Source organism: Camelus dromedarius, chromosome 9, assembly GCF_036321535.1.
Source record: "Camelus dromedarius isolate mCamDro1 chromosome 9, mCamDro1.pat, whole genome shotgun sequence".
Lineage (NCBI taxonomy): Eukaryota > Metazoa > Chordata > Mammalia > Artiodactyla > Camelidae > Camelus > Camelus dromedarius.
Genome location: NC_087444.1, coordinates 2,159,788 through 2,171,923, shown reverse-complemented (window position 1 = coordinate 2,171,923; position 12,136 = coordinate 2,159,788). Strand labels below are relative to the sequence as shown.

General features: G+C 41.4%; 1 protein-coding gene across 4 annotated transcripts in view; it reads right to left on the bottom strand.

The window, feature by feature from the left end:
* Window positions 1–12,136, bottom strand: part of BTBD8 (BTB domain containing 8) — a 74,392-nt gene that overhangs the window by 47,167 nt on the left and 15,089 nt on the right. For 2 of the 4 annotated variants that reach the window (XM_031457586.2, XM_064488709.1), the window contains one exon: window positions 6,315–6,432. In XM_031457586.2, coding sequence (XP_031313446.2) covers window positions 6,315–6,432 — 118 coding nt within the window. The other 2 variants (XM_031457587.2, XM_031457588.2) reach the window with 2 other exon arrangements.

Genomic DNA, 12,136 nt, shown 5'->3' with positions numbered 1-12,136 from the left:
CTCTCCAGCATTTATCGTTTGTGGGCTTTTGAATGATGGGCATTCTGACTGGTGTGAGGTGGTAACTCATTGTAGTTTTGATTTGTATTTCTCTGATAATTAGCGATATTGAGCATCTTCTCATGTGCCTATGGGTCATCTGTATGTCTTCACTGGAGAAATGTCTGTTTAAGTCTTCTGCCCATTTTTGCCTTAGGTCGTTTTTTTTTTTGTTATTGAGTTGTATGAGCTGTTTGCACGTTGCAGAAAATAAGCCCTTGTCAGTTGCATCGTTTGCAAATATTTTTCCCATTCTATAGGTTGTCTTTTTGTTATCCTTATAGTTTCCTTTGCTGTGCAAAAGCTTGTATGTTTAATTAGGTCCCATTTGTTAGTTTTGCTTTTATTTCTATTGCCTTGGGAGACTGACCTAGGAGAACACTGCTAAGATTTATGTCAGAGAATGTTTTGCCTATGTTTTCTTCTAGGATGTTTATAGTGCCTTGTCTTATGTTTCAGTCTTTAAGCCATTTTGAGTTTATTTTTGTTTATAGTGTGAGGGAGTGCTCTAACTTCACCAATTTACATGTGCATAAGGCCAAGCTTTTTGTCTCATCTATACTGAATTCAATAGCAGTTTTTAAAGTGCCTCTCCCTTATTATCTTTCCAAAGCATTCACTTTAGTTTTCACTGGAACAGTCATTCTTTTCATGCTCTATGTATCATTGGTCTATAGGATACTTCATTAAGTCATGCCATCAAAATAATAAAGCCAAATGGCATCAAACAGGTTTGGAAATAAACCCCAGTGACTCCTGGGAAACACGGAGTCAATGATAGGAATGAAAACGTTACAGGTACACTAGAGAATGGCATCCTGGCCTTGAGAGCTCTGCCTAACGTGTCAGCATGTTCTGTAGGGAACATCTGAAAGGTGCGTTTGGTCAGGTGCAGTCTAGGAGCTTCCACTCGAGGTCATTTATTTCCTTTCAGGCCCCCAGTGCAACCTCCCTCAAAGGCCCATGGTACCAAAGAACCCCACCTCTTTTCCCTCTATTGTTCCCACATCTAATTTATTACTTTAAACCTCTCAAGTTGACGGGGTTGACCATTTATCACTATAGAGTAATTAGTATAAGATGATAGTAACTCACTTTATTGCATGGTAATTTAGAATTTCATTATAATTAATTCATTAAGCTTCCTGGCAATCCTAGTAAGACAGGGAACGGCAGACTTTTTCTGCAAAGGGCCAGCTAGTAAACATCAGTATAAATATATTAGGCTGTTCAAGCTCTTGCATATTCTTCTTTGTTTTTGTTGTTTCATCCAAAAAAAAAAAAAAGAAAAAGCCACTGACCAGCTTTGGGCCATAGTTTGCCAACGTCCTCTGTAAGATAAGGAGAACAGGCAACAACGTGCCTCCCTTCCAGGTACCCAATACATACTTAGAGCAACCGACATTTACTGAGTGCTCACAGTGTGCCAGGTACTGTGATGAGTGCGTTACGTGCATTATCTGATTCAATCCTCACAGCCATCCTACGCCATAATTACTATCGTTATTTCTTTTACAGATAAAGAATTTGAGACTTGGAGAGATTAAGTAACTTCTCAACAATTAATAAATGGTGGAATCAGAATCTAAACTGAGACTAACTTCTGAATTACTAAGCTGTACACAAAAAGGGACCCTCCTACACTGCTGATGGGAATGGAGCTTGGTGCAGTCGTTATGGAAGACAGTATGGAGATTCCTCAAAAGACTAAAAATAGGCTTACCATATGATCCAGCAATCCCACTCCTCGGCCTATATCCAGAACTTTAATTTAAAAAGATACATGCACCTCAACGTTCATAGCAGCACTGTTTACAACAGCCAAGACATGGAAGCAACCTAAATGTCCCTTGACAGATGACTGGATAAAGAAGTTGTGCTATATTTATACAATGGAATACTACTCAGCGATAAAAAATAATAGAATAATTCCATTTGTAGCAATGGATGGATAGACCTGGAGATAGTCATTCAAGTGAAATGAGCCAGAAGGAGAAAGAAAAATACCACATGAGATCACTTATATGTGAAATCTAAAAAAAAGACATATGAACTTATTTACAAAACAGAAACAGACTCACAGACATAGAAAACAAACTTATGGTTACCAGAGGGGAAGGGGGTGGGAAGGGATAAGTTGGGAGGTTTGAGATTTGCAGATACTGACTACAATATATAAAATAGATAAACAACAAGTTTGTACTGTGTAGCACAGGGAACTATATTCAGTATCTTATAGTAACCTATAATGAAAAACAATATGAAAAGGAATATACATATGCATATGTATGACTGAACTATTACGCTGTATATGAGAAATCAACACATTGTAAACTGACTATACTTCAATTTAAAAATTTAAATAAATAAACTACACATTTCTGAAAAAGCTTTCAGCTGATGTACCCAAGAACATACAGCGAATGATTTATATGACACATGTTAGAACATTGATTTCCTGACTCAGTGCTGATTTACTAAATATTCAGAGAAATCTACATTTTAAAGGGAGATTTGACAGCATTTTAACCCAATGAATAAATGTCTAATGATATAATATCAAGTACTGAAAAAAGAGGTATTTTGGAAAGGATATGGGACCTTGAGTGTTACAAAGCTAAAATTAGGAAAAGCACTGCCTGTTGTTTCAGTGAAGTAGCACAAGAGAATCTTAATTATGGAACACTGAAGTGCAACAAATGAATTAGTATAAAAATATAACAGATTCCATTCCTCTCAAAAAATGTTAGAATAACAGTTAACACTATAAAATGGGAGAACAGCAATGGAGCCTTCAGGTAGTTCTCACAGGCCAGCTGAAGACGACAGGAAGAAACACAAGTGGAGAGAAATGTCCAGTATACAGATAGTGGCAGGAGACTAATGTGACAGGTGCACAGCAGGAGTCACGAGAGGCAGCATCTCAGGAAGCAATGCTTAGAAAAGCAGAAATGTAACTGAAGTGGGCTCCATGAGCTCTAGTGGGTGCTTTTATTATAACCTCTCTCCCTCCAAATAAAAAGAGCTCTTTTTGTTTCTCCTTTGAGCAGAAGTATTGGAGGTTAAGCAAGAACAAAGATGTGGAAAGGGTGGAGAAATTATGCTTTGGAGATGGAAAGGCCTGAGTGGAGGAGAACTGTGTAGCAAACATGACTTTTCCTGGAGGCCACTTCCTTCTTCAGATTGAGGGGAAAAGCAAGTGATTCAAATCACAGTTCTCTGTTTGTCCCATGTAAGTAAAGGGCATACAGGCTGTTGCTACCATCTACACAAAAACTCATATCAAGGGCCCATCACCTGGATCATGATAGCAAATGTTCATGTGGTCCTATGTGCCAGGCATTGTTCCAAGCACTTCACATGCAGTAAGTAATTTAACCCTCATAATAACCCTAGAAGATGGGCACCAGCATAGTCTCCATCTTTGATGAGGACGCTGAAGCGCAGAATGGTTGGGCAGCTTGCTCAGATTTACACGGCTAACCATGGCGGAGCTGGAATTCAAACCCAGGCAGACAGGCTCCACAAAACAGTCCACACACGCTTAACCACTCAGCTAAAAATAACTTCTTTGGCTTAATTGTGCATCACAAGCAAGTGACTGGCATCAGACCATCTCACAGCATATAAACGGCCCCTGGTATTGGGCTGGGGATCCAGGTAAAGGCTGGACAGAGACTAGCGACTGGAGATGTAATCTTTCAGAGCTAGTATATCAGGAATGTTCCTGAGGAAGGAGCCTGAGCATGAGGGAAAGACAGAGAGAGACTCAATAAAAAGAGAAACTACCTCACTACGATAACAGTTTGGACATATTAAACTAGCAAACTGAACTGTACTAAAATTTGAGACCTAAACTGAATGTAATTCTGACCATAAATGCTGGTCTTTGTGAGTACTTGCATTAATTGTTAAATACATGAGGATATATAGTTAAAAAATTAAAGTAGCCATTTTACAAATGAATTTTTAGAATAAATAACTGAACAGAATACATGCTGACACTGACCATCCAGCACAGGAAGCAGTTCAGAAAGTGGGCTTTAGACAACATTACAGGGATGCAGGCATACTTCAGAGATGCTGTGGGTTCAGTTCCAGACCACCACAAAAAACCAAGTCACACGAACCTCCTGGTTTCCCAGTGCATATAAAAGCCATGTGGGACTGTAGCCTATTAAGTGTGCAACAGCATTATGTACATGCCTTAATTAAGAAATACTTTATTGCTAAAAAAATGCTAACCATCATATGAGCCTTCAGCAAGCTACAGTAGTGACATCAAAGATCACTGATCACAGATCACCATAACGAATACAATAATAATGGAAAAGTCTGAAATTTTGTAAGAATTACTAAAGCATAACACAGAGACACAAAGTGAGCCAGTATGTTGGAATGACAATGCTGATAGACTCGGTCAATGCAAGGCTGCCACAAACCTTCAATTTGTTAAAAAAAAAAAAAGTAGTATCTGCAAAGCGCAAAAAAGAAGGAAAGCACAATAAAATGAGGTATGGCTGTGTTTTCTGAACTACTGACATAATATTCTTTCAACTGAATACTAAAATTAATACATACAGAGAGATGTTTAAGTTTGAAACAAGAAGGTAACGCTGGGATTTACAAGTTGCCATTTTAACTCACATAAGGGCACTAACCAAAGTAAGAAAATTTAAGCCAGATCTTCTTGAAACATATCCTCAGGAAATTGCCTTTCAAGTTAATATAAATTTATTTTTTATTGCCAGATAAAAAAAATAAGCCAGAAATGTGAGCAAAAGTGGTCCTAAAATATAAACCTAATATTTCTAGATCCTAGTAAGTCAGCCCACTGGCGGGCAGCACACAGGGAGAAGACAAAAACAGACACTGTTTGAGGACATATTGCAAACGGTCACAGAGTCCTGCTTTCCCTGTGTGACAACAACAGCCCTAGGGCTCTATGAGCAGGACTTTGGTAGGATGACCATATGGTTTCAAGAAAAATCTGGCATAAAATAAAATCAAAGTAAGGTCATTTTAAAAATAAAATTGTGTTAGCCCATACCTTCCCCAAAAAGAAAGAACGGCATGCATACACATACACACACACACACACACACACACACACCATTTGCGAATACGTATGTTCCCAAATACGGGAAATATATATCCATGATATGAAAGATGTGTTAATGAATCTCTATCACACTTTGTATTTTACTATACACAATGCAGAGTTCGTAAAAAATAGGAAAATGTGTATATATATTTACAAAACATATGTTCCCAGAGAAGAAAGTTTAAATTCTGAATGGCAGTCAATGGAAACTGGCAATCCCAGAGTTTAGCAAGGTCAGACAGTCAGGTAACTGGCAAAACCAGTGTGATTTCTGAAATCTGAACCCACTGCTGATTTCATTAGGGGCTGCACACCCTTGAACCCCCAAGACTGTCTGCTGTCACTGCAGACAGTCTGGTTCCTCCTCTTCAGCAGCACTGGAGTAAATTATCAACACTCTGTTTGAAACACAGAGAGAGTCAGGGAGGAGAACTCTCTGGATTTCTCCGTTTTCTAGTCTAGTTCATTTCTAGTCTATTGTGAGGCCCAGCTGTACCTCTTCCCCTGAGTTACAATGGAAAATCTGTATTTCTTATTAAAACTTTTCCTTATTTTAAGCAGATTTTAGTTACTTGCAAAAAAGAGCCTGACCAAAACAGGCAGCAGGCTTCAATTTGAACTCTGAAAGCCTGGAATGTCTAAGCAACCCAATTCTACAGCAGAACAATGGTTTTTAAAAAGTACACTGAAATATTAAACCTCCTAATCAGTGCTATTCATGAGAATCATCTATTTTGAATCAAAGACTCTGAGCCAAAATGCATTCAGAGAAAATGCATGTCATTCATGTAGAAATAATCAGTTTCAATACGATAATGCCTGTGAAATTAAAAACTGCACTGAACTACATTTTCTGTGACAGTGGCTTTCAAGCCTATTTTAGGCAACAGTGTATTTTCTTCTGCTGAAATCTCAGATTCATGCCCAATGCGCAGCACAGATCTGCTCTAGCTAAAGCACGGGCACGTGCCTGGGCAGGGTCACCTGCACACGTGTGAACCTGCCTGCTGCCCAGCCTCCTTCCCCGTCAGAGCCCGCCTGAGGCGTCACCGTGGAGCTCCTGTGGCCTGTGTGAATCAGAGCTTGGAAACCACTGTGCTAGAAAACGAAGTTACCCTTTTACACTCTACTGCCACCATCAAAACACCAAATCAATCACATGCCTCTTTACCTGTGGGCTTTAAAATTTTTTCCATCAACATGAACATCAGTATCTGGGCAACAATGTTTCACGTAAAGTTTCAATAAATCTTCTCCTAATTCAGATGCAGGTTCCAAGTCATACATATCTTTAAAAGAGAAAAACAAGACTAAAAAAATTGTTTCTTTAATATTATGAATATTCCAAAATCTTGAATATTATATTAGCAAAACATTTTTCCACATAGTTATCTTGATTAGCTACTGAAAGAGAACAAAAGTGACTAGAATACTTGAGTGGTAAATTCAAAATAAAATAAAACTTTAAAATCATCTATATTTTCTGTTCTTAAATATATATTTCTACTTATATTTAAATATAGATACACCTGTAAATACAGATACACATTTACACAGAGGTAGTGTTATCACAAAATTATACACCAGAATTGAAGCCAACTAATGAACATCTGACTTAGAAAGTTAGAAAATATTCCAATTTTGATATTCTTTTTCACTATTTCATTTCTTCCTGTTCCTGTTCATGGATTGATGGCTAGCATGATCTGTGAACCAATAAAAATTCAACTGAAGTCAATGGGATTTATAGAGCACTTACTATGAGTTTAGCACTGTACACGGTATGGAGAGGAATAGAAAATAAATACTTTAAGACCTGCCTCTACTTCAAAAGAGTCATGATTTAGGCAGTGGGAAGCGAAATATAAAACATGTATGTGTGTATGTGTGTATATACATATATATAAAGAAGAACACTACACTGTATATTATAGCTCTGTCAGTCCAGACACTTTCAGATTCTCACCGACCAACATACAAATTTACGTACCTATAAACGAGAACGCCAACATCGGCTCCACAATCAAGAGATCCAGAAGCCAACCAGTCCCCAACGAGTCCGCCGCCGCCACCCTAGTCCAGGCCACCAGCATCCCTCACCAGGATCTCTGCAGCAGCTCCCTAGCAAGTGTCCCACTCTCCACTCTGCCCCGACCCCAGTCTGTTTTAAACAAGGCGTTCAGAGGTTTTCAAATGTAATTCAGATCACGGGCCATCCCCGTTCAGAACAATATGGGTCTCTGAGAGCGAAAGCTGAAGTCCTGCGAAGGCTTACCAAGCCCACGTCTGGCTCCTCGCCACCCCTCCAACCTCACTGCGTCCTTCCACGCTGAGCTCTCTCCCACTCCTCCAGATGGCAAGTTAAGTCCCCACGTGAGGAACGCGCTGCGCTTTCTTCTGCCTTGAACACTCATCCCCCAGATAGCCACTTGGCTAACAGCCCTCTGTATTCAAATCTTTCTTTAAACATCACCTTTTCAATGAGGCTGACCCCATCTCTCATCTAACACTGCAGCTCCCACCACTAGGCTCCCAATCCCCCTTCTCTGTCCTGTTTTTTCCATAGTATGTCACCTTCTACCTTCTTTACTGTGTTTATTGTCTACCTCCACCCACCCCCACCTTATCTTCTCTAACTAGAATCTAAGCTCCAAAAGGGCTGGAAGTCCATTTTAGTCACTGAAGTATCCCTTAGACCTAGAATAGTCCTGACACATAGGTCCTCAGTAAATATGCGTTGATTAAATTAATGTATCAAATACCACATAATAAAGATTTTTGAAAGAAAAACATAAAACTTCAACCGGAATAAAGCAGGGGAAGGAGAGAGATCCTACAACTTCTAGATAGTCCTATAGGAGCCTTAAAGCTCATAAACTGATGGGAAATATTCAGGAGAAACAGTCTTCATTTTGGTGATTCAAATATCAAGAGTATAATCTTTGACACAAAGGGAAAATCGAGAAACTTTTCAAAATGAAACCAGCTTAATCTGAGAGACAGTCACCTATGCCAGCTCCCATTTACGCACTCACGTGGCTTCCTGAACCTGAATACATCACAGTGTGGTCCTTCTTCCCTGTTCCTGGCGCAGAGCTCCTCAAACTCTTGAAATTTCCTGAATTATGCAGTTGGATTCTTTCAGTATTCATAACAAGTCTTTTCCCACCATACCTGACTTGATGCTAATGAGGTGACTTAGCAGGGTTCCTAAACAGCTTCATGATGGAGGCTGGTCACCAGAAAGGACAAACATGTGATTAGACTGCGGGAACTTCCAGCCCTACCCACGCCCCACCTCTAGGGTGGGAAAGGGGGCTACACATTGAGTTATAAAAACACTTGAACAGTAAGATTCAGGGAGCTACCGGGTTGGTGAACACACTGACACGCTGGGAAGATGGTGCACCCTGAGAGGTCATGTTCTGTACACCACCCCTCCCCCCACCCCTGCACCTCACCCTACGCGTCTTTTCCATTTGGCTGTTTCTGAGTTATATCTTTTATAATACATAGGTAAACGCAAGTGAAATGTTTTCCTGAGTTCTGTGAGTCATTATAGCAAATAACTGAACCTTGGAGGAGGGGTCATGGAGACACCTGAATTTGTAGTCACTGGACACAAGTGTGGGTAGTAAAGGAGACCAGAATATGTCACCCCAAAACATGCCACTTTGGCATAAGGACTATTTTGAGTTAAAGGTAACTGAGAACAAGCAGATGCAGGAAAAGCTATTTACATCCCCTCAACTGCCTAAAAATAAAAGTACAAATTTTCCTTTTTGTAAAGGAAATTTCCATTTGTAAAGACTTCTCCCTACCAGGAGGAACCTACTCTCATCACTTGACTCCGCATAACAAGACAACCCGCATTCACCACACATCTTCCCCCTCGCCTTCCCACAGCTTGCCTCCACCACCTGGCAGCCCCAAAGCCCTTTCTTTCATTTAGCCTAAGATGACATGAAAGCCTCAAGCATCTGGTCTCTTCTTGATCTCATTTCTTTGTGAAACTCCTGGTACAAAAGTAAGTACTGAAAACTTGCCCCCTCCCACCGCCATCCCCCAACTCCTGTTAATCTATCTTATTCCAGTTTAATTCCTCAGCCAGTTACAGAACCGAGGAGGGTGGGAGGAACCCTCTCCTCCCCTGCAGTGGCCGAGGCACCCCATCTGTGGTTCGCATCTGAAGTGGGGCCAGTCCGGTGGGACTAAGCCCTTAACCTGCGGGGGTCTGAGCTAACTCTGGACAGTCAGTGTCAGAACTGAATTGCTGGATGCCTAGTTGGTGTTGGGAGAATTGGCTAATATATGGAAAAAGTCACACACATTTGGTGACAGAAGTGGTACCAGGAAAAAAAACACAATCACAGAAACCCAGAAGTTAATGTTCCCCAACCTGAAGTCATCTTTTCACTCTACCTTAAATGTGCTCTGCTCATACTCCTTAAGCCTGCAAAGCAGTGTCACTTCAACTCCTTACAATAGCTGATGAGTAAGGCGACCACTTCTGGTCTGCCTGGAACAGACGGTGCGATTACTGCCTGCGGCCCCAGAACAATTATTAGCAGCAATAATCATCTTCCACCTTTCACCCTCTCAAAGGAATCCCACTTTGGACAGCAAAATATAAGGCCATCCTTTATATAAGGCTCTTGACGATCTGCCTTATGCTTCTATCTCCAGGCTCATCTCTTACAGTGACTGTCCCTGCCCCCATCTCCACCCTACAACAAACCATTTCTGGTTTTCCAAATTTGCTCTGTGCTTGGTTCTCCTTGCCTCTGGGCACGTTGTTTCTTTTGCCTGGAACACCTCTCCCCTAAATTCTTTATGTCTGGTTAGTTCATGCTTTTTCTTCGGATTCAATTCAGACATCACTTCCTCCGTCACTCCCTCCCTGCAGCATTCGCTGGAGGCCGACGTCTAGGTTCCATGTGCCTGCTGTGTCCTCCCCACACTGGTACATAACCCAGTCTAGCTGACTATACCTCCTACTACCTGCAGGACAGGAGCACTGTCTGCGCTGTTCAGCATCAAGTCTTCAAAACTGGCACAAAGTTGTTACTTAAGTAATGTGATGAATGATTAGAATGGCATTTTGGGAGCAAACAGCAAATGCAAAAGCACAGAGGTGACAAAATACAGTTCTTTTGGGGGAAAATGCCAAGTAATTCAGTAAGAGTAGAGCTCAGGGTGGGTATAGTGGTTGTGAAGACAAGAGGCAGCAGAGTTCTGGGCAGGAGCCAGCTCACAAAATCCCGACACCGTGAGGGAGAATTCGAGGTTTACGTTAAGGCTGTGTGAGACTAGTGAGGAATTTTAATAAGGGAAGTGCTGTGATCAGACTTGCACTTAACAAACATTGTCCTGTGCGACATCAATGGACGGCGGCACAACAGCAGGCCTGGTGACCAGCTGGGGTGCAAGTTCTCAAGGAAAACAGAAAAGTCCTGAAATAAAAAAACAGCAGGAGGACAAAGAGAGACGTATTTCAGAACATGTAGGAGGTAAGTCAACAGACACAATCGCGAATCAGATGAAGGGTGAAAAAGTGAGTAGAAAGACGGTAATATGAATTCACACTGATAGAGAATTCAAGAAAAGGGCAGGTTGGGAGGTGATTAAGTCACCGGGGGACAGGTTAAATATCGAGATACTTAAGGTATATTTAGACAGACGTGTCAGTGTTTGGATATGAAACTCAAAAAAACTGGAGAATAACAATCACTTCAGGGACAGAAAGACGATGCGCCAGTGAAGAAGACTGAGGATGGCCAAGAGGGGAAATCCAGAGAGCACAGTGTCAGAGACACGAAGTTTGAAGGAGGGCGGCGCTGACAACGTGCGAGACTGCGAAGGAGGAATAAGATGTGGACAAACAAGTGCTGTTAAACTGGTCAGCAAGGGGGGCCTCCACGCAGTAACGGGGAGGTGGGTGACAGTGAGGCGCTGAGGGGCAAACGGGCTCTTTCCACTCACACTCGCGCTCGCTGCACCACTTAGCGGGCTGCCGTGGACCGCGGCGGCGCCCGGAGGCGGGAAGACGGGGACCAAACACCAGCTGTGCCCACTGCTCTCTCCATGTGGCCTCCCTGAGTCTCAGAGTCCTCATCTGGAAAGTCAGTCTGTAACCACTCACTTCTGAGGGTTGAAACTAACGAGATAAAAATACAAAGAGATCTACCTCACGCCTAGAACAGGCATGCATTTATTTATTCCCACACTTGCCACAACACAATATGGTGAACATGCATAAAAGAAACTAACTGAGCTTAAATCAGTGCATTTGTTTTTACTGTTGTTAAACTAACCATCAGTAATAAAATTCTTCAGTTAACAGATACTTTCACATACATTCCACTCTACTACAACAATTGTTTTGAACACGAGTTTGAACCAACACAACTGATCTATTAGGGAATAATCTGAGCATAGTAGGTGTTTTTTTTTTTTTTTTTTTTGCTCAGGTGCAATTTAATCCACGAAAAATTCTAGGTCAGTGCAAAACCCTGCACCCAGCTGAACTGAGCCGTGTGCGAATACACAAAACATACACAGACACCTAAAACATCTACCAGACACCTCAGGTCACCCCCACTCCACATTTCTGGTGCTACAAATTTCCATCCGGTTTCACACAGCAACTGCTGGGAGACCATTTTCTGTGAATATTTTTGTGTTTCCGTATAGTCTGGCCTTTCTGAGCAGAACACTGGCAAATTTGAATAAAGGATAATTAAACAACAAACATGCCTTGGAAGTTAGAGATAATGTGATGCTCCAGAAAGATTCAGAGACTATCCTCCCCTTAAAACCATTTCCTTACCTTCCAGGCAGTGAAGCTACCGAGAAGACTTATTTACCTTCCTAAGTAAAGGTTTCTCTCTCTCTCTGCAGAGGAGAATGGGCAGATCTGGGCCTATCAAAGTCCCACAAGGTTGCTGTCCCTCTCCTGTGGTGCAACCTGCAGAGCGGTGAACATCAGGCCCT